The sequence below is a fragment of the Acyrthosiphon pisum genome, chromosome A2, assembly GCF_005508785.2.
Source record: "Acyrthosiphon pisum isolate AL4f chromosome A2, pea_aphid_22Mar2018_4r6ur, whole genome shotgun sequence".
In the NCBI taxonomy this organism is placed as follows: domain Eukaryota; kingdom Metazoa; phylum Arthropoda; class Insecta; order Hemiptera; family Aphididae; genus Acyrthosiphon; species Acyrthosiphon pisum.
Window position 1 is genome coordinate 93000791 of NC_042495.1, and position 24844 is coordinate 93025634.

General features: G+C 29.2%; 2 protein-coding genes and 1 long non-coding RNA gene across 4 annotated transcripts; 2 read left to right on the forward strand and 1 right to left on the reverse strand.

Moving 5' to 3' along the window:
- The first annotated feature begins 6607 nt into the window (after positions 1–6607).
- LOC103308825 lies at positions 6608–13158 on the forward strand. The gene is made up of 3 exons (XR_510536.3): positions 6608–6912; positions 7044–7527; positions 12710–13158. It is a non-coding gene; the product is annotated as an uncharacterized LOC103308825 (long non-coding RNA).
- A 118-nt stretch (positions 13159–13276) lies between these two features.
- On the reverse strand, positions 13277–14881 carry LOC100161019 (proteasome subunit alpha type-3-like). The gene is given in 6 exon segments (NM_001162634.2): positions 13277–13558; positions 13621–13733; positions 13955–14203; positions 14266–14389; positions 14460–14542; positions 14707–14881. Coding segments are annotated over 6 exon segments (762 nt in total). The 5' UTR covers positions 14728–14881; the 3' UTR covers positions 13277–13386.
- Positions 14882–16994: 2113 nt separating this feature from the next.
- Positions 16995–24157, forward strand: LOC100166501 (biotin--protein ligase). 2 transcript variants are annotated; one of them, XM_001952677.5, is made up of 18 exons: positions 16995–17274; positions 17412–17628; positions 17692–17840; positions 18257–18427; positions 18503–18662; positions 18734–18826; positions 18893–19004; positions 19073–19423; positions 19520–19774; positions 21055–21384; positions 21455–21614; positions 21693–21857; positions 21928–22110; positions 22611–22743; positions 22864–23027; positions 23088–23202; positions 23289–23502; positions 23577–24157. In XM_001952677.5, exons 2-18 carry the CDS (start codon positions 17481–17483, stop codon positions 23746–23748), a joined length of 3075 nt encoding a protein of 1024 aa, XP_001952712.1. In that variant the 5' UTR covers positions 16995–17274; positions 17412–17480; the 3' UTR covers positions 23749–24157. The 2 variants fall into 2 exon arrangements, with proteins under 2 accessions (XP_001952712.1, XP_008181145.1); XM_008182923.3 differs by having other exon boundaries at positions 16995–17628.
- The last annotated feature ends 687 nt before the right edge of the window (positions 24158–24844 follow it).

Below are 24844 nucleotides of genomic sequence, written 5' to 3' on the forward strand. Positions count from 1 at the left end.
TTCGCCGTCCGTCGGCCGAGTCGTCACGCCGTCGACCGTTGACGCGCAGAACATCGCGCACTAGCTGCCCGTCCGTTGCCATCAACCGTGGTCGCTCCCTGTGGCCGTCTCGGTCAGGCCTCGCCGGCTGGGCAAGGTCGTCAAGCGTCCGAGCAAACACGCCAGCGACACTCGTCAACCCGCGGGACAGGTTGGAGAACGTGCAGAGGTGACCAGTGGCCAACAACACTACATTTCTGCACCAATCGCCATCTCGCATCCTCCCCCCCTTGTTTATTGTGTCTATCCTGTCCGTCGTATTTTTTTTTTTTAATTTAAGTTATTCAAAATTATTAAATTGTTCACTTATTTTCGGCCTTTTTTTCATACCTAATAAACATATTTTGATGTGAACAAAAAAATATTGTTTCTTTTTTTTCGTTTGGTCGAGTGTATAATCAATTGTTACAGATTTAACGAATAAAAAATCGTTAAAATATATATAATATAACCTCGTTGACGGGAACAAACCTCTTATGTGCCACATTTATGATTTCGAAGTTTGGTATCCCTGAAATCAGAAAAATATTAGCTATTTATTGATAAAATCTCCTATGTGCTATCTGCATTGTAGAATTAATGAGAAATAATAAATAAATTCTCCTATGTGTTACATATACATTATATCGTCCGGGGAAATACCTCCTATGTGGTATCTCCCCCATAGAAAAATCCTCCTACGAGTATGTGTCATTAACTATAAATTGTTTATAAAATAACACCTATGTGAAAAAACATTTTTCGTGTTTCTTGAAAACTACGCTTTTTTCACATAGGAGGTTTGTTCCCTAATAATATATATTTTAAATAAAAAAACTCGTTAGTCGATTATACAGAGTATAATGACCATATACCTGCAGTATAAACGCTACACAGATATTATAATATGTTCCAAGAAATATTTAAGCCATCAAACACTAAAGTTGACGAATGACTGCGGAATAATCTTCAAAAAACGCATTACACCGGCGGATACGACATGGACGGTTATATACACCATACAAGAATTGTAAATAATATGTATTGTATAGAACGTGTGAAGTGAACGTTAATATAGTCAAATAGCTGACACAAAATAATATTTAAAAAAATTCAAAATTTTATTTAACATAAGTAAAATAATAATATAATATTTATCTATATAATAGCTGCATGTCGAAAAATAATATTTGAACCATTAGACCCCCATGTGTACGTGCATGTACCTACCGATACCATATTTTCTACATAATTATTGACTTTAGTTGCAATATCCTGATTCGAACATAACTTGATACATATATTTTGTACTAAGAAATCACTTTTTTGACCGCGGTATTTGAGTTTTGACAGTTGTACAATAATATTATATTAAGCGTACTGTAGTGAGTATAATATATAAGTCCTATGGATTTATCATAGTAAATAATATATTTTATAATACTTATCTATGGTAATCGTCAATCGTCGACATTCGTGTCTATATGCATTCGTCGGCGACGATTAACAATTCTATTAATTTCAGTGAACAAAAAAATAGTAAGCAATCAATAAGACGGACATATAATATGTCCGGATAGTTCGTTAAGCCATATATATTATAATGTAAGTTTTAATCCAAACTAGCACATTTCGTTATGACCAGGTTATTTTCATCAAATATTTCAATACTTTCAAGTTACAGTGATGATGGATGAAGATAACTCTTTCTTCGGCGACTTCGGCACTTTAGCTAGGTTTTACCGGAAGAGTCGATGTTTACGTGTAAGTTTGTTTTCATTTTATTTTGGGGCTTACATTTACATTTTAGACTTAAATTAAATATTTATTGGCACGGACAATCCAAAGGCCATCTTCGTTTCACCACGTCAAGTTTAATATATGTATACCTTTTTGCATATACTATACGCCGGGTATCACATTAAGTTTGCCCGAAGTATTTAAAACAATATAATGTTATTTATTTATATTTATATTTTATAATTTATATATTTTATATATTCAATATTCATATATTTTATTAGCATAGCTTTTTTAGTGTCGTTTATACCCTAGATGACTAGATATAATAGGTATTAAATGTTTTGCAATTATATATTTTACTATAATTATTATTTTTCGTTATAATATAATATAACAAGACACTTTAAATTAAATTAGTTGTTATCAAGACAGACAAAACAAACACTTTTCTGGGCGTTTTCAAAACGGATTATGCTTTTAAAAAAATTCAGTTGTCGTAGCAATCAGTTGCTAGATCAACCCGTGTAACATAAAATAGGAATTATTCTTGGTTTTTAAAAAGTTTTTTTTGAAAAACATATGCAATAAACTTAACGATGCATTGTTATACATTTTATATAGCTCATACAATTAATATATATTCATAGTTCATACATATGTGGATGTATATACTTCATAAATCATAATTAATATTTTAACGTGTAAATATTTTAATATATTATATGTGATATGTCTAGGGTCACCGATGCAAGGGGGCCGAATGAATTTAAAAATTAAAAACATAATATAACGTAATGTTGTAGTAGAAACTGGAAACTGCAGTATATTCTAATTTATAAACCAATTAATGTAATAACTATTAAATTCATCATTGAATGATTATTCACAGGTCAGCAGCTGGGGATAAATTCCCAAAGTATACATGCAATTAATGATTATTAAAAAACAATTTGTGCAAGGAACACGATTACATGCTGCTATTATTAAATTCTTAGTTATTATTTACAAAAAAATACAAATAATGGATATTTTAATAGCTTTTAACTATTAACATGCATTGTTAATAGTTTTTGTACGACTGATATGTAAGTAGTACTGTGGCGGTTTTTAGGGGGGGGCGAAGGGGGCACCTCCATTTAATTTTTTTTTATGATTTTAACTTCAGCTTAATTTTTTAAGCATTGATTACCCGATGATAATCCTCTTAATAATCATTCTTTAATGAACTAATTATTTAGAATAGTTTTTTCTGTTTATGATTCTGGAGATTGTAGTTTGCTTTTTTAAATGTGAATTCCTACTGTATAATTTTTTCCACATTTTTTTTTTTGTTTTCTAAAATCATTTGCCTCCGGACGCCAACACCCCTCCCTTCAATTTTTTCAAAATTAATTTAACCGTTATTAATTTTGTATGTAGAGTTAATTTAAAAATTGATAGTTAATAAGTGCCATCTGACAAATCATTCTATAATAGGTTAATTATCAAGAATATTTTTTTCTGTTTAAGAATCTGGAGATTATAGTTTGCTTTTTTAAATGTGAGTTCCTATACCATCACAATATTTTTGTACAGTCCGTACCGACCCGCCGTTTCTCCCGAAACATACTATCGCCTATCGGCTGACTTTTTGTTATATTATAAGTTATAATATAACAAAAAGTCGTCTTGCCACGAGTAAGCGACCATGCGCCCACACCGTGCCGCCGCTACGAAATCGTATATTTGTATAAGTTCTTGTAAAATATATATACCATCGGTACACCCAACGACACCCGCGTACTTTATTTCTAAATTACATAATATATTAAATTGTGGTTAGGTTAGTTAGAGACCTGAACAACTCTGCCCTCATCCTCAGATCTGGCGCAGATCGCCTCCAAAATATCACCCACATTCCTAGACACGTCAAGACTCGACCGTGCCACCTTTCAGCACCTGGTACTACCATCAGCCACAGGTACCACCATCAGCACGAGCTAGATGTACTCTAGGAATTTGAAATCCATGATAGGCTGACCGAGGAAAGACAGGTTATCCCAGGAATACAGTCTGTCCTCTATGAATTTTAATCCCGTTTCTCTAAGTCCATGGACTTATGCATAAGAATAATACATTTTGAATTACAAATTATAATTGTTATTTTTTGGTTTAATAATATTCAAAGTTGTCAACATTATAATAATCACACGATAATATTTGTAAAAGTGTTTCGTTTATTTTTTTAAGATTTTTATAATATAAAAACAGTAAAAATGTAGTAAAAATTTATTTTTTGGTACTGCAAATTGCTGCAAATATTTTGAAAAAACTTAGTAATCGTTTGATTTAGATTAAATAATTCGGATTTCAATCATCATGGACGTGTAGGTATGGGTGCAGCCACAATTTAATATACCAATAAGAGAAAATTAGTTTTCACTTATAGAGGTCGAGAAGAAAATTTCAAAATGTGGTATTGCAATTTGTTACAAAATCTTGGCACTGGTTTAGATAGCACCCCCCTGTGGGCGTTGGCAGCCTCAGGGGGGAATAAGACCCGAAGGAGTGTTTGGGGAGTTAAAGACTAGAGGTGATTAAATTTAGCGAAAAAATATGTTCTTCTTATGCTTGAAATTAAAATTAAATACCTACTATACAGTATATAGTTCCACATAATTGCACTTACGTCTGTTTTTAAGTAAATCCAAGTCTGATATTAACGAACTTCTTAAAGAGCATCAGGTTCATCATTCTCATTAGATACGTTTCAATTTAATTTTAATAAAAATAATTTTAAATATGATCAAGTAGGTACATATGTATGTTTTAATTATATTTGTATTGTTCTCATTAAACTTGGAAGTTTGAACTCAGATTTAAACTAAGTATGCCGTATTTAAATATAACAATTACAATAACGGGGTGCTGTTTTTAAGATGCACTACAGATGGTAAGCTTTAAAAATTTTGGGGGCTTTAGAAAACTATTTATTCTGAAATTGGGTTAAATAAATTTGATAACCTGCAGTGAGCTAAATAATATAACAAGAGCTCGAGCCCGGTCTTTACCTAAGGTTATAACCTCCCATTTTCTCCTAGCCGACCGACTAATAACATGATAATAATAATAATATATGTGAATAGCTGTCTGTAACTATTATACCGGCTATACCACCTCATACACGTGCGTTATATATACGCGCTCGTATTATGCGTATTGTAGTGAACTATATTGAGGGTGTGTGTGGCGCCGACCGGTGTAATTCTGGAGGGGGGGGGGCTATAGACCTAAAATAATAATTATTGTAGGTGACGTTATTATAATGTTATTACCTAGTTATTACAAAATGTAAATGTCGTACGCAAAAATCCTCCGCAAGCCTTTAAGTCGAGAGAGCTAAACCTATACGTTCGATCGATCAAGTCCATAATATTATATTATCATATATTTGGGACTTGCGGCTGCAGTCGCCCGACACACAGTGCAGCAGACAGTGGCGTATATAGGGGGTGGGCCTAGTGGCATAGGCGCAAATAGACAAATTATTTTGGGGGGACTAAAGCCCCTCCTATAATATTTTCTAAAAATTATATATGCTCAGTACTAATAACTGAATTTTGAACTGGGGGGACTTGGCAGAAATGTGGGGGGGACTAAGTCCCTCCAAGCCCCCACCTATTTGCGCCAATGCCTAGTGGGACAAATTACAGTGTTTTTAAATAGAACAACAATACCCATATTTTGTTAGGTACTATTATAAGTTATAATATTTCATAGCCTGTTGAAAAATAACAAATACGAATATATTTATAGAAACTGTTAAATATATAGTAGACAGTAGCCTTAGATCATTTGCTAGTTTCCATCTACTATAGCCCACCCCAAAAATTATTTCTATATACGCCACTGGCAGCGGACGATGCTCCGCCAACTTCAGCTCCACCGAAATTCGATGGAAGTGAGCAATATAATTACTATAGCAACACATTTACAAAATATATAGTGCATATACGTCTTCGCGTATAATATTGGTGTGGACGTGTGGCGGTTCGTCTACGATTATACTGTATAGTTAAGCTTACATAGACTTATCTAGTGTTTGATTTGTATTCGACGTCTTTGTAGCAAGCGTATTGTGTACCTATATCATAGTACGTTTCTCACACGTTTGTTGACTCGAGAGTGCCATAAACCTAACCTATAAGGTACATACGCACACATCGTGACACGTATCCGTTCACATAAGTGTTCCGCTGTATTTGAAGGTGTCGTAACTGTACGTCTGTACGATGATTTGGGCGAAGTGCTTAGTAATAATTAGCCAAGACTCAAGAGAACAACAATAACAAGTATATAATATTACTTGCATAATCATCCCGGGGTACTTATGTATATACCTGTAACCTGTGTAATGTACCTATATATAGAAGCATATATATATATAATGATGTATATATAATGAGTGTATAATTCGCTTTTTTTCACTCGTGGAGTATGTACCTATATTGTATACAGCTAGTTTATTCAAATCGATAATATTTGTCTTTGGAAAAATGGTTTTTTTTTTTTAAATTTATTTTTCAACATTTGCGACGGTGACACTACATCTTACAAAAAAAAAACAATCCAATGTCTTACAATTTTTTTATCACATCGGTCTTCAGATGTTTTTATAACAATTGACATCGTAGTTTTATAATCTGCAGAAGTAGAATAATTTACTAAAACTCTTGTTGTATTTACATTTAACATTGAAAATATTATGTTGGTAAAAATGTTTTTTATTTTTTTATTCATACACGCTCCGTGTATTTTACCACAGATTCTGCTTATTCCCTTGTTATCTTATGCTTAAATTGTTAGTAAAGTTTTAATTTCATAAAACTGTCGTTATGTAGGATATTATATTTTGATGAGAAAAAATGTCTGTAACAATGAAATTCTAATCGACCTGTATAATAATAGGTACTGCGTGTTAATATCCTTCGACGATCCCTCTTCGAGGCATTCCCACAGAACAGCCGCGACGGTTCTATGATAATAAAAGTGTCGTTATATACGTATTATTTTAACGTTAATACTGCGATAGGTATGTCATCATTTGAACTGTAACACACGTTCCCGGCGCACGCGTTATACCGCGCACGGCGGCGTTTATAATATATTTAGGTAGGTACCTGTATTGTTTTTTTTTTTTTTATCAACGTTTATTATATTTTATTGTAATCCGCGTGTTTATATTATTCAGATATTCTACTCTTCGAGGGTATAATCTGATTTTTCTTTTCTTTTTCTTTCAGACCGCAAAACACATTCGAAATGTTCAAATACGTCTACTTGATCGTGTGCGTTTTGTGTCTGTTTTACGTGCTAGCCGCCGTCTACATGCTGTTCAGCGATTTGATATTGGATCCTTTGCATGGCTATCTGTTCGACCGAGTGGGCACCTCTGTAGGCCAAGCCACCAGCTATAGCTAGGGTATACTTGTCTATGGGTAATTCCATCACAAACGTCGACGTACCTATTCAAATCGTCCGCAGAACATTGTCATAAACGATTAGGTATACCGACTGGAACAATACTGCCCCTGATGGACCAAAATCGTGACGAAGTAAATTTCATACTATTAATATTCGTTTACCGTTTGCGACCACAATCCACATCGTCTGCCCGCTGCCGCAGTCGTCAGTCGCCGACCGCCGTCCAGAAATATTAATAATATTCGGACCAACGAATAATGTTAATATCGCAAAAACCGTTGAGAATGTCCATATGAGCTATAGGTACGTATCATGCAGTAATGCAGCATATAATATGATGATGCATTATTATGACATTTTTTTTTGTTGCCTTATTATTATTATAATGTAAGATTATAGGAACTAGACTTATTTTTTCCATAATATGATTATTTGAATCATTTTATTTGATTACAAATTACAGCTCTTGGTCTTCCTAAAGATTTACCGAGCCACACGCCCACACGTTTGTATGTGCCATGTGTGTATCATTGGAGTGCACTGGTGCAATAGTTACACCACTCACGACCAGGCGTAGATCTGAGGGGCCTTTAGAAGCTTTGCCCCCCCCCTCTGGATAATGTACAATAGTACAATATATTTATTTGTATAGTAAATAATTCATAGGTACGTCTTAAAATCTATAAATTTAAAATATAAAATATATTGTTAATATCTTTATCAAAACGTATTTATAATCTATTAAATATTTAGCAACTAAAATAAAATTGTATTTTTTCTGAAAAAAATTTAGTAACTCCTTCCCATTTCAAATATTTAGATCCATGTCTGCTTACGACTTTGGATTTAATTTTATATTTTTATAATGGAAAATATCTGATATAGGTAAGCAGTAAAGTACAAGAAGGGTTTACAGAACCATTATTACCCCCACCCGATATCTAACTTATTTTTTTAGTTTTAATATTAGTTTTTAATAAATAATCGTTTATAATTTTATTAGTTGGTATTTTTACTATTTAGAGATTTAATATTGTTATTAATAATATAGTTATGGGTGGCATAGATTGCTATTTGTTTTTTTATAGTTTCATAACGAGGTATAGGTCGTAGGTGTAATAATGTTTTGCTTCTTAAAAATGTTTCCCGAGTACTTACTAAAGATATCACTGATACTAGCCTAGCTATAACCATAACCTTGCTGAAATATAAAATTGTAAACCAATTTTATGAAAATCACTTTTTTCCTTATCACAATATTTAAGAAAAGAAAATAGGGTTATATATCTTGTTTAAATAAAAAAAACTTACACATTAATTTGTAGAAGGTTCTAGATTTCAACTTGTAACCAACCTACAATTAAAATGTATTGATAATGTTATTATAAGAGATGTTAATTCGTGGTAGCTTAACATAATTATGTAGGTACTAATAAGTAATAACGAACCCAATTACTTACTACCTAAGGTGACTCGGCCCCCGGTAAAGATTGAATATCAATCAACGTAGTTAAACATATTAAAGAATCAATGTCGGAGATCTTAGCAAATATTTTTAATACAATACTATATTGTGAAGGTACCATACCAGATTCATTTAAAAGTGCCATAGTAACTCCCATTAATAAAAACGGTGATAAAAATTAGATAGGTAATTACAGACCGATAAGCTTACTAAATATTTTTTCAAAAATTTTTGAGCGGGCTATGAAAACGACTTTTAAATTAGTTTAAATTAGAAAATAATATCCTACCTAAACCTCAGTATGGATTTAGGAAAAATCTAGGAACAAAAGATGCCTTAGCACGGGTTTCCACGGATATTTATAGTACCTAACTTAAACAATAATACCAACATTAGGAATTTTCCTAGACTTCAGTAAAGCTTTTGACAGCATTTCTCACGAATCGTTATTATTTATACTTCAATCTATAACTATAGTTAATAAACCACTAAAATTATTAGAATCTTATTTGTATAGGTACCTAATAGAAAACAACAAGTGAGAATTAACAACACACTTAGTGATGAAATTACAATTACAACCGGGGTTCCTCGAGGAACAGTATTATAACCTATTCTATATATATTATTGTATAATATTATGTGAGTATGTGTCTTCACTAGGTTATTTAAATATTCACGGTAAACTATTTTCTTATGCAGACAATACCGCCAACCTAACCTGACATAATCAAGGGACAATTGGGATGAAGTTCATCTAAAAGCAGAAACAGACCTGGACTTGAAAAATGCATGGTTTTTTGAACATAATTTAAAAATAAATTACATTAATTTCACCTTAGACAAAAGAACGCAACCCTGCAATTAAAATTCATGACATAGATTGTAAATCTAATAATTGTTCATGTAATATTATAAATAAAACGGAAATTATTAAATATTTAAATATTATATTTGATCAACGCCTAAAATGGGATACACACATAAATAACACAATAATGAAACTACGGAAATGCACCATCTGTTCATTAACGCAAGAAAATTCCTAAATAACCAGACTACGTTTAATGACTTTGCCGCATGACACAATCTATTTTACAATACGGATTAACCCCTCGGGGTGCTTAGGCATTGTAGGAAATAATACAATATTCAGAGCTCTAAAAAGTATACCTAATTAAAATAATTTTAAATAAACAAAAAACATATCCCACTTATAAAGATCTGTTTAATGAATTTAAAGTTTTTACGACGCAACAATTATTCTACAGAAATGCCCTATATTATACATAGGTACAAATTTAATTTAATTGAGTTTAAACCTAGATACAATAACACACATCTAAAAAAACAACTTAGAAATCCCTACTGTTTGAGTATTGAAATCTAGTCGATGTTTTTCGCAAGTGGGTTTGAGATTACTAAATGATATTTCGGTGCAAATTATTAACAGTACATCTTATAAAATATATAAACACTCTACGGTTGTTAAATAATACTAGTAACATATAGCCTATATAAATTTGCCAGTGTGGCAGTGTATATAATGTAGACTATTTATTGATCTATTCCATTTTTGTTGTACTTTATATTATACTAGCTGATCCCATGCACTTCGTTACCCGTTAGATGTACAAATTGTATATGACTCAAACTTTGTTCAATGCGTTATTTAATATTCGGTGTATGATGTTCTAGATTTATCTTAACTTTTCTGTTGCCCGGAATAAAAATTCTGATTCGCAGCAGTATATTATCAGATAGGCAACCTACCTGCGGTAGGTGGCCGACCCCGTGCTGTTTGTACGTAATTATATGATGTAACTCTAAAGTATCAAAGTTACCTATACCAAGTTTGTCGTTTTTACTTAATTCCACCTGCGGTGGATTAATATAATCAATTAATACAAATTCCTAACCTAACCTAACCGTACTAAAATCCGATGAATAAAACCAAATTTAACCCTTTTTTAATTAGCCTATCTTCTTCCCAGATCTACACACAAACATTAATTTATATATATATATATATTTATATATTGACAAAAAATAATAATAAAAATCAACAAACATGCCAGATTAACCAAATAGCAACTAATATAATACACTATTATTATTTTTATTTTTTTCTGGACAACACTTATTACTCAGGGGTATGAAAAATAGATAGTGGTCGATTCTCAGACCTACTGCATTTGTATATAAAGTTTTATAAAAATCTGTCAAGCCGTTTCGGAGGAGTTATGGTAACTAACATTTTGACACGAGAATTTTATATATTAGATTTATTTATTGCAATTTATGTTTTTACTATTATATTACTAATTAATAACTACTACTATAGTCTATAATAGATATGTCTATTTATGTTTTTTAATTATAGTCAAATATGACGCAGTTTCTACAAAATATCAAAAATATTATTTAATATATAAATGTATACTTATCTTTTAATAATACTCCATCATCGCTGATAAGAGGTTATCCTCAGTAGTGAGATGGGCCATATAATTATAATTTACGTTTTTTATATAAGCATTGATCACTTACTGAAAATTGTAATTTTTTTGGCGGGTAAATATTATAATATTATTTTAGATTCTGAGTGGAACGATGAATGTATTGATTTTACATGATGTGTGTTTTTTTTTAAATTTTTTTTTGTGTCTGTAATCACCTTTTAGGACAGTAAAAATGCTTGGATTTTCTTCAAAAAATCAAAAAAACAAAAGAAATTTTTAAGGAAAAACGGGAATTTTTACGCAAAATCTGTTTTCGAAAAAATTGATTTTGGTTTTTGGTGTAACTTTAAAACGAATGACTGTGGATACATGAAATTTTCACTGTTTGTTTATACTTCCATTTACTATACATGATAAAACTTTCAAAATATTTTGATTTGTTTTGAGCTGTTCACGGACAATTTCAGTTTCCAATTCAATTAGTTTTTATTTCTATGAATGTCAATAAAACATTATTTGTTGAGTAAAAATACTTGAAAATTTAATACAAGGCTCCTACTATAATGTTACAATGACATTTGAAAAATATTAAGAATCCTTAGTCAGTTTTTTTTTTAATTAGCATTTAAAGTTCAAAAATTGACAAAATATCGAAAAAAAAATGTCTATAAGAAACTCAAATTAAATTTTTATGAGCGTTTGAAATTCATATTTTTACAACATTTGATATTCACTCGATTTCTTACGTAACGATTATCTTATTTTGTTGTAATTCAAAAACGAGTGACTGTAGAAACATGAAAATTTCACTGAATGTTTATATTAGCATTTTCTATATACGATAAAATTTTGAAAATAATTTGACTCTTTTTGAGTTGTTTACGGACATTGTAAGTTTTCAATTTTTTTAGTTTTTTTTTCTATAAATATAAATATAGTTTTATCTATTGGGCCAAAAAGTGTAAAAAAATAATACAGGGCTCCTGATACATTGTTACAATAGCAGTTGAAAAATATTACAAATACATTGGGGCACAATTTTTAATATGTAACTAATCCTGGAATAACTATTTTAGTTATTTTGTTGTGATTGTATAATATTACTTGTGGGTACTTGAAACTTCTAAAGTATACTATTATATATCTATGATACTACCACGTTTTGTTGTTGATGTATAACACGTTACCTAATGGATATTAGAATATTGTGATATGATTAATTTGGAATTTATTATTAATACCTATTATAGGTCAATTTTTTTTTAATACTATAGATAAGTATACCTAAAATAGGTATGTCTAATACCTAGACTGACAAACCGTCTCCGCTCAGAATCGTTTTTCTTATACAGTGATATTATATCATTGAATTCAAATTTAATACTATCCATTATACAGTTACCCACTTGTAACCTATAGTACAGCAGAGTGACATCCACTTACCCACCTTTTTATAATTAATATTAATAATAAATTTCAAGAAAGTAAAAATGTTCAACTTTAATTTAAATGTCCTGCCAAATAATCTCTTTTAAATGTTCAAAAAATGGTTTTGCAGATTCAACGAGGACTTAAACAGGCTTTGGTATCATACAAACTGAAAGAAAAACGGAACATTAACAAAAATGGTAGCAATCAGATATGCAATCACAGAAATCAGAATAATATATTTTGGATCAAAATGACTGTTATCAGCTTTGTATATTATTATAGTCTTTATTATTACATATATTTTTATTTTACTGCTCCCCAAAGTGGATAAATCCTTAAGTTTAAACTTACCATAAAATAACCATTGCTTGTAGCTTTCTATTTAGTATTTTTTATATAACAAATGTAAATAATATTAATTAATATAATAAACTATTTTTAAGTAAACTGTTAATAACATTTTATTGTTATAAAGTTATTTATTAACTTGCGTGTTGTGAATACACTAAAATTAGAAATTTTAGTTGTGATTCTTTGTATTATATTGTTATAAATAAGTGTTATAAATAAGACACTTGACATTCCTATGTCAAATCAAAATAGGTACGTAGTTAAGAACTATCACGTAATACTATAATGTGAAAATGTATTACTTATTACTATATCTATTATAAAGTAGAAAAATAAGTTAAAATCAAATTCAAAAATGTTGTTTTTTATTAAATAAAAAAAAAAATATATTTTTAAACTTATGTACCGTTAATTTGACAAACAGTCAATTTTCCTTAAATCATTAACAATAGTTTACTCTCCATCTGAACCAGAATCATCATCCAGAGATGCCTTAGCATATTTCAATGCATCATCAAATACTTCTTTTGAAACTTCTTCATGTTTTCCATTAGTATGGCTACCAACCCAGCTAAGTTCAAGTTCAAATTGTTTATCTTTCAACTCATCATGCACCATGTAAATTCTAAAAAAAAAAAAATAAAATGTCAAATCCATACAAATACAAAATAACAAATTTTTGTATACATCTTAGCAGCTTCTTTAATCAATTCTTTACATGTCATTGTCTTCAAATTCAATTTTTCTATTTCAGTTTTGGCTGTTTGTTTAGCTTTACCAATAGCACATCCAAAATATCCCTAAAATTACAAACAGTTATAAATGTGAGATATTAGTTTTTATAAATATGTTAACGGAGCACAGATTTTTTAATTAATATTAAAAGTTTTAATATAAGCAGGTACTGTAATAGTATTGAACTAGAACTAACATTTTTTGTGTTAGTACTGGTTTTTGGTAATTAGTTTTATAAAAAATTCAATATTTAACAATATTTATGAAGAAATAAACAAAAACATACAAATGATACTCCAGCTGGATCAATCATGTACATTTGAGGACCGTCCTTAGGATCATAAGAGCCAATAATAACAGCACATCCAAATGGCCTAATAGCACTGTACAATGTATGAGCATGTATGTACATGGATACTCTTTCATTTAAATATTTCAATGAAATAGGCATACTGTAATTTTGGCGATATGATCTCGCTTCTTCACGTGCGACATCTAATATTGCACTGGCATCAGCAGTCAATCCTCCAACAGCCTAAATGGAAAGTTATATTATTATATAATAGGCTAAAAATACATATATATTTTAAAACCTACCATTCCAATATGATCTTCCACACTGAACAATCTTTTTCCTGTACAATCTTCATGAAGTTTTGACGTGACCAACTTCTCCACGGCAAAAACGACACCATCAGAACCACGTAAAGCTATAGCAGTTCTAACAAATACACATCATGGATCCAATTAAAAATATTTTAATAATTAAATAGCTATATCATGGTATTTACCCGCTATTTTCAACTGCTTTGAAAGCATATTCAACTTGAAATACTCGACCATCAGGCGAAAACTGAGATGCTGATAAATCATACTGTAATAAAAATATTTCAAATGTATTATATTTTAAGAAATTTAAAAATGTAATAAAATATTATCATCTTTAATTTTATGAATTGTACATTTTATGAATTACGTTAAACAATCGAAAATGTAAAATGGACATTGCCGTTGAAAAAATCAAAACAATATACTTACACCAGTTCCAATTGAACTCATTTTGAATTATTTATTGTGATTAAAGCGCTTTCTAAATACCTATTTTAATATAAGAATTAAAGAAACAAAAATAAATTGTATAGTTTTTACTTGAATTATCTATCAGGCTTTTTTATTATTCTCTAGGAATGAAATTTTGCAAACTAACACTGATAATGCAAATAAATTTGATTATAAAAACATAACCTAACATTTACATGACCAGTGTGACCATTTGGAATTTACCTATCTCCTAATAAACCCCTGTTTTGGAATAATATTCACCGAACACAGTTTAGATCATAATATTTTTTTGTATATTATATTATATACAAAATAATACAGAAATGTACATAGTCATTAATCATTATAAATATATAGAAATAAAATACATGTTTCAAACACCCATTAATTACCACTATCCACGGACCAAGATGTTTGGTAATCCACTTTATAAATCCACCTTAGTCATAATTTAAGTAGAGGACTTGTAGCATTTCCATATTTGTTTTGCACAGTCACGAAAAATTCAGAGTGCGAAACAAATACGTTTCATGCTTTCACAAAGCTAGTTTTGAAATTGTATTCTGCATATAAATACATATTTTGAGTCTTGTTTGTTTTGAGGCATATTTCTTCCATTTGATACTTTTGGAGATATATTTTAACTTAATTAAAAATGTTATCAGTTTTTCTCCACTGACGTTTTTATTTTAATTAATACATAACAATAATTTGTTTTTAATTTTTGTCGTATGATATGGTTTTTAACTTTCAGCGCCCAGCGGGTGCAAATTTTTCACAAAAGCACTTGAAGCTCGTCGATAAGATGATAAGTTGAAATCACGGACTAGGATAGATCTATCTTAGTCCGTGGTTGAAATTGCAGTGTATTCATTTTTTTAATAGGTAGATAATCGTTTATGGCGTGATGTCGGATTGCCAGCATTACATTCAATTTTTGAAATGCATTTTTTGGGTATAAGTGCACAATGCACATTTTAGGTAGATATATTTTTTATTTTTTTTAAAAAATGCATATTTTGAGTATTCAAATGCATATTTGGTGACTTTATGGAATCTAGATCAAAATATTCAAGGACAAAATATCCAAATTTATCAGTTTTTCCGAAAATAAGTGCCTAAATTACAATTTACTTTCTAACAAAATTAGCTCAAATATCAAATACCTAATTTAATTATAAAAATATACCTAATATAAAATAATTATAATATAAATATAAATATGCCTATATTATAAAATATAAATTACTTTAATAGTAATATTACAAAATAACTAGCTAATTAAATAACTTGATAGTTGAGCTTATTTTATTAGAAAGTCAAGTGTAATCAACTAATTTTCATAAAAACGGATACATTAGGATATTTTGTTTGTGGATATTTTGACCGATTACCCTTTTTATGCCTACAAGCAAGGCCGAATTCAGGGTGTCAGGGCCCCCCTCCAAAAAAAAAAAATTTCTTCAATATGTTTTATTTTTAACTAAATATCAAAACTTAAATTCAATAAAATTACAATATATACATGTTATTGACACCCCGCCCCGGCCCCCCACCCCGAAAAATTTTTCTGGATACGGCCTTGGGCCTATAAGTCCACTGCCCTAATCATAATATATACAGGTATAATAGGTAGGTACCTACTATATTATGCTAATTGGCAGATTACCTTATCCAATGACACAAAAATTTCGTTCATGTACCTTAGTAGTCAGTATTCTGTTCAAGGAGGTCAAGTAGTTCAAAATAGGTATGTCGTCACTCCTCATCAGTTCGACAGTACCGAATTAAAATTCCACACATTTTTAGAAAAAAAAAATAAAAACAACTTGTTAAATGATCATTTACAGTATTTGTAAACACCTAGTACCATAGAAGATAGAACTAATGTTAGGTACATGACCATAGGCGCAAATATAGCATTTGGGATTTGGGGGGGGGGGCTAAAGCCTTACTTTGATAATATTGAATAAGCTTAAAATAAATTGTAGGAAAAGTTTGGGGGCTATGGACATTTTTAGGAGGCTTAGCCCCAAAAGCCCCCCTCCTATTTGCGCCTATGTACGTGACACATGTTACATCTTCTATGTTAATACCCATGTCAAAAAGACAAAAATACAATTTAACTAATTAAAATATGCAACATATTTTGTGCTGCCATCTAGAGATTACGTTCTACACCATAGGTGTTATCAAAGTATAATACAAGTTATATTATCAAGGATTTTATTTTTTTGTACCTACTTAAATAATGAATGTAAAAAATATAAAAAATAAATAGTAAATATTATTATGTAATTTTTCTCATATCGAAAACGATCAACCACTATCGAATATTATGCTTTAATTCTTAATCTGATATTCTGATTAGTGATTATGCCAATATGCCAGTTATCGGCTTAAAGTCAGTTGAATGTCATTGTGCTTGTGGCTAATAAGGCTATGTAATATGTATGGGATGTAGTGTGAACTATAATTTTTTTGAGTATAATTTAATATATTTTACCTACTTATCATCATTATAATTTTCTTGTCCAGATGAAAGTAAGTGCACGGATGACCTTCTACAAATTCAATTCCTTAGTGTAATCATGAAACATAATAATTATTATTATGGTGTTCATCAAATAACAAGTTTTGTTGTAATTAATGTTTCTTTTATATTTTGCCATTTTGGGTAGTCATTTTTGGCAAAACTAATGTTACCAATTGAAATTTTCGAGTTCTGTTAATGGTGTCCTAAAGAGAAAATGCTGCTGACGCTGTATTATATGGCTACCAATTGGTTTCAATCATATAGACTATCAAATATAAAATCAAATTTGAAAAAATACCTTACAAACAATTTAACTCTAGTGCTATACAAAGAAAAGGATTTTTTAGGATTAGACAACAAAAGTATGTATAATATTAAATTATTTTATTTTCTACTGATTCATTCTTATGAAATTGTCATTTTAGGCTTGTATAATAATGAAAATGATGATATATTTCTGACCATAAGACCTCATGGCATTACTTCAGACAGTTGCAAAGATGCTAGGTCCGCTCAGCTTGATCAGATCCTATCATTTGTTGGGCACAAAAGGTCATGTTCAGTTTTTCCTGAGGTAACATAATAATATTAGTCATATACATTTAGATGTTATAACATTATTAGATTGCTTGATTTAGATTTGAACTATTTTATAATATAAGTTTTGATTAATAATATATACATAGTCGAGTCATAGGATGAAACTTCGGGAAAAGAGAATAAGAAGTAAAGCTACGATTTTGAGAAATTATTTTGAATTTATGCCTGGAATATCAATGATGGAATCAATATTCTGTATAAGGCAGATTGTGGAGAAGTTCAGTGAGTAGGTGAAGAAAAGGCAATAGGATTAATTAAAGAGAGTGACCCCATATAGTTGGAAGCAAAGAAGAATATTAATAATTTATAATATACTTAAAAGTTAAAATATTGACGTATTTAATTTTTTTTTTTTTTGTCAGTCTTAATTAGATTGTTTTATTTTAATAGCAAATATTGAATGTGGATAGTTGGATTCTTATTCCAAATAACCCTATTACATTTCCTGCACTCTTGAATACACACAAGCCAATAACTTTAAGTCTAGAAACAAAACTTCATTTATTGGTTGAAGCCACTTACAGAATGTTCAATGGTCGTCAAAACATGGAGAAATGTTTTGTATGTTAAATATAACTCTTGACAATTTTTTTATTTGTATGGTGATTATATATAAATTTATTTTGTTTATTTTAGATTGAAGATTTTGGTGTGCCTAAAGCATGGAATGCTGGAGAAAATTTTGGTCTATTGTTGGAAACTGATCTGGATCATTTTGCTAAGCTTACCAGTAATTTTATGGCTGATTCAAAATCACTGTATCTGGGAAACCATATGGAATTACTACGAATTCAAAGTCTGTTATAAATTATTTTTAAAAGACATTGCTAATAACTGTTTAAAATGTTATACTGTTGTTTTTTGTAGCTGTAAAAGTTGAAGGTCAACCATGTGATATTGAAAATAATGAATCAATTGCTTCTAGTATTGACTTTGTTTATAGTTTACATGATAATAATGGTAAATTTGATTGCAGTTAATGTTTATAAGGACACATATAATTATACAAAATTATTTTTCACATAGGTATTATCAATAATTTAACAACCGTTCAATGGAAAAACTACTGTGACACACTTTATGCTGTATCTGTGGCTGCAACAAATGTGTTAAAAACTGGAAAACCTATTAAATTTTGGTAACATTTATTCACCAGTTTTAAATTGTTTTTCATAATTTTCTAATGAGTTATCTCTATATTTTCAGTTCAGCAGTATTGTCAAGAGAAGCTGAAAATGAAATAAATATGGACGATTATGTTGTTATTGAAAATGAACAAGATGAAATTGACAGCACTGTTGTAAAAAATGTTAAATCAGAATATTTTACTGAGAATAAAATTCATAAGAACACTCTTCCTGAACTTGAAATTCCAAAAGATAATCACTTACAATATGTTCGATTTAGCAATGAATATGAATTGAACAATGGATTAAATGGAAAATCAAATAGTGAATATGATTATGAAAGTGCTTCAACTAGTTCCAGTGAGTCTATTAGTTTTCGAAGAATAGTTCTCACTCCAATTGAAGAAAATGAAACAAAAATTTCAAGCGGGTATGAATAATTTTAACTGAACACCAAATAGGCGAGCAAATGCCATTGAAAATATTTTTCTTAATGGTTTATAATTTGTATTCTTTTCTTTTCCAGAATGAAACCAATTAAAAGTAGTCCTGATGTGTTTGGGATATATAGTAACTCTTTAAATACTTCAATGATGAGAAGTCATCGATCATTTTCCGATTTTAGTAACAGTATTGAGACAAGACCTCGATGTCATACGCCGGTACAACATAGTGGTGAATCAAAAACTGGAAAACCACCAAATATTATTATATTTAGTGACAGTGCTTCCAGCGCACAACAAATTCAGCATTCATTGGAGTCGGTCTTGCATAGATACAGGTAAAATAATAAATTGTCAACATACTAACGAAACTTAATTTAATTAACTATAATAATATTTAATTGAATAATACTAATCAAATAATTCATTTTTTTTTTAATAATAACTTAGAAATATAGTAGTTCTTAACGAGTTCTAATAATAATGTTGGTTACTAATAATTGCATTTTATTTTACTATGTATACCTAATTAATAATAATACTTTATTATCATAAGTTAAGGTCATTGTTTTTGTCTTGTTTATTTTCACTATTTTATTGATGCTATTAAATTATAGATTATATTTAATTAATCCAATGTTATGCTCAATTGTACACATAATAATTCGTAATAATTTTATATGTGTATTATATCCTACTTATTAAAATTAATGAATATACATATTTACACAAAACTGCAATGCTTATTGAATCTGTAATGGCTTAATCTTATTAAATAATTAGTACTTATCAATGCATATTTTTTTTAGGGGCACTAATTTATTATATTTTTTTTTAATGATTTTCACATATTAATTACCTATCTATGTTGTACGAAGTTTTGATAATACCCAGTCCATATCTTCTAGTGCCCATCAGTCTCTTATTTGTTGCCAGAATCTAAAATTAACGTTTCATCACTTTACATATTATCCTCATCATATGTTTTTTATCACTATCTTACAGTTTTAATGAATTCAAAAGTCATATATACCTTGGGTTAGTAATAGTCTTGGTGCTTTCGACTTTAACTTTGATACCAAATCTTAACTTTGGTTTAAAGTTTAAATTTTGAATAATAGTTATTCACGTACATATAGGTTTTAAGATATAATCTTCATATTTAAAAATATTTTTTATTCAATTATATACAATATTAGCTGTTATATTATTTATTCTTAAATTAAATTTATATCTTAAGCAACTCTTTATCCTTCATATTGCCCGTTTGAATGTAAATATACAATACAAATCTTAAACTGGCTTAAAAGTTAAAATTTATCAAAATAAAAAAAATAATGAATCTTAATTCATATATAAGTAAATTAAATATTTAAATAACATTGTGTATAATTGAATTAAAAAATTATATTTTAAATAATTATAAATACTTTTATGCTCCCACAGCACAAGCTTAGTTTTTAGGGGGTGCCGCAATATTGTAAACAGTTTTAAATTGTGAAATGTATTGATTATTATTGTTGCAACAAATAAATATTATTATTATTATTATTATTATTATTGATTTAATGTGTTAAAATATTAAATGTCTACACTTTATTATTTACTAATGATGTAGGTACACAATCTATACCTTGAGCTTAGATAAAATGCTTCATTCACCATGGACGTCGCAGGCTACAATGGTAGTTGTCTACGGTGCTGTACCAGATGAGCTTTATCCATTACTTGAGCAATACCTCTTAACAGAAGGAGGCCGAATCTTATGCTTGTGTTCTGATTTTCTTGGAACACTGCTCCCAACTGCTTTTAGTACAGCTGAAGTGTGTTCTGATGACATAGTCAGCTTCACGTACCGTCCATTGTCCATGCGAACATCTCTCTTGCACCATGTTCTCTGTTATCAACCCAGCATACCCAATAATGATCATTTCCCATCTGAAAACGGGTAAAGACTTAAAATTTAATTGAGTAATTTATTGAACTGCAATAAAAAAAAAAAAATGTTAATATGTTAGTGTTAAAGAAGATAGGAATTTAGACATTGTGGATATGTTTGATACAAACAACAAGCATCATACTATTGACATTGAAGTTCTGGCTGCCGAAGATACCTGGGAAACACCAAGTTTAATTTTAGCGACAGCTCCATCCGGAGGAAAAGTTATTTTCTCTCAAGTAATTATTGATATTGACTTTTTCATAAAATCTTTATAATGTATATAGATAAATATATTAACATTATAACTACCTTAGGTACATTTGGAAATTGATCCCCATCAAAACGGAGAGAACCGTTCAACTACCGAGGATAGATATCTATTAATTAAAGACTTGTTGAGCACCCATTTGGGACTGGATTGTGTGTCCTGTGATCAAGAACCAAAACACACGCCCGCTTATTTACTGGGAACTGAAAATGTGTGTTGTAGTATATAATATATAATTTTATCCTCAATATTTCATGTTCATATTTTTTTTTAATCTATAGGATAAGGTTACATTTTTAACTTCTTTAAATGGAAAAGTATCAAAAAATAATGTGTTATTATTGAAAGACTTAAAAGTTCAGTTTTGTACAAAAGATGAAATGTGTATTGGAGCTAGTGAATACTCCATTCCTGTAATTTGCAATGATTTCCCGATTAACTTCAGTGGAGAAGATTATTTCAAAGTAAGCCTTACATATCATTATTACCATTAAAATAACATACTATAACATTATTTTAATTAAATGGAAAAATGAATACAATCCCCTTATTAATTTTATAATATTTTTATAAAACGGAATAAGAATGAGTGATATGAATGATATTGGAATGATATGTGTATTGTGTACTATACATTTTTGATTAAAAATAAAAATAATAACTACAGAAAATCAATTTAACACTTAATTGTTTTTAGTTTCATCATACTATTTTTAACTTAACTTAAAAAGTATTTTTCAATGGCCCATTAGTGTGTAGGTTTATAAAAATGTACAAATATGATAAATATAAACAATTGAAAAACCAAGAAAAATTACATCAATTGATACAAAACACAAAAGGTATGAGTCCAAAAGCTTTAAAAGTCATATTATGATCACACTGAAAAATATACATATACAAATATTCCTATAATTCCTAGTTGTTTGTTATTATATTTGAATACATAGTTGAATGTTTATAGAATCTGCATACTGAAGAATTAGGACGCCTAGTAATATTTGGAGAAGTCATGTCATCTTCCATGAAACTCTTACACGATCCAATATCCAGGCACGGGCTTGTAGTCATTCCAAAACAACAAATTTCTGGAATTGGTAAGACTACTTATTTATTATGTACTGTAGTATTTATAAAAATTACAAAAAATAGGACCATATTATGCTGTTTATTTGCTTTAAAATTTTTACATTAATGTTATAATTTTTGTTACATAGGTAGAGGTGGTAATAAATGGTTGAGTCCAAGTGGCTGTGCCATGTTTTCTGTACAGTTACACATTCCATTTGATTCAAAGCTTGGTCAGAGACTAGCATTGCTACAACATGTTGTTGCATTGTCAGTTGTTTCAGCTATATGTTCACTGCCCGGTGGCTATGATGTAAATATTGGAATAGTATTGTTTGTGCTTTATCCCAGTTAATATTCAAATTGTTTGTAGAAACTTGATCTCGGTCTAAAATGGCCAAATGATATATACGCTGGAGGAAATGCAAAAATTGGTGGTTTAGTCATCAGCAGTTCTGCCGCTGGAAACACAGCCATCTGTTCTATTGGTTGGTATTATTTTGCTAATGATACAATTTAATTGATGATGCATTATTTAATACATTATGCTTATTTTGTATTATTCACTTTGCAGGATGTGGTGTAAATTTAAATAACAATTTACCTACCACTTGCATAAACGACATAATCATTGAACATAATGCAAACACTCAAAGTCAACTTCAGACGTTGACTTATGAACAATATTTTGCCACTGTATTTACCGAACTCGAAAGGCTATTGAATCAAGTTCAAAATGGAAATGTAGACATTATATTTGATCTTTACTACAAATATTGGCTTCATAGGTAAAAATTATTTTATTTTATTTACCATATTATCGAGCTTCACTTATTATTATCTATGTGTATTTTTCTATTAGTAATACTGTAGTAACAGTGCTTCGACCAAACAAATCGTCATTTAAAGCCACGGTGATAGGACTTGATGACCATGGATTTCTGAGGGTTCGTTCAGAAGATGGAGACATTATAGATGTCAGACCGGATGGAAATTCGTTTGATATGCTTGCTGGTCTCATAGCCCCAAAATAAGTAACAAACTGATATCAATGTTTTTAGCAAATTTTATTATTTATGAATAATTCTTGGCCTAGAAATTCATGATAATTATTTTATCATAAAGTTAAATAGACAATTCATAAAATTCCTTAATTCTTGTACTTTTTCTTCTTTTTTTATTTTTGATAACATATGATCAATCTTAAATTATATACAAAATCGTTATGATTTTATTTAAATCTTCTGATTATTTAACTATATTAATGAAATCTCATGTTTTAATATTACTAAAATTTAAAACTTAATTGGATTATTAAGAACTACAAATTATATTTAACATATTTAAATTTATACCATTGTAAGTTTACTAAATACTAATCTCTATCATTAATCAATAGACAAATGTTTTCAAATAAACATTTTTTGTTTTCATCAAGACTGGGTCGGCTTATATACTATATACTTAATTACTTGGCATTTCAAATATAATATAAGACTAATTACTATCAGATAATTTTTGTGTTTTTTTTCTAGTTGGTTTAGGGGCTTATATTATGTATATATTATATATATGTGTATTTCAAAAACCAAATATTGTTACCAAAAAAATTATTTTTAAGGAAAGTTTTATTATACTTTAGCATTATTAAGTACATTGTATAAATAATTGAATAAATAGAAAATGAAAAGGAAATATTTTCGCTAATTATCAAAATTATAGATACCTCTGCAATCGCTTTATAATATTATTAAAATATAATATAATATATTATTATTGTTATAATCTTTATTGTGTGGAACTGAAATGCTCATCGCCTGTTATCAGAACTAAGAAATTTTATCTTTTGTATATGTGTTAAAATATTTCCATCGGTATAATATTATATAATATTATATGATATTCATTGTGTACCTAGTGTGGCATAACTCATTTTTACCACTGTTTTTTCTCACTTTTTTTATAATATAGTTTAATAGACATATTATTATTGTTTTAATTGTTTTGTTAAAAATTATAAACATAATATTACACGTCATATTACTTTATATTATAAAGTATATTGAAAAAATATCTTTAATATTTGAATAGTTTATCATACTGTTATTATGCATTTAATAGACTGATTAT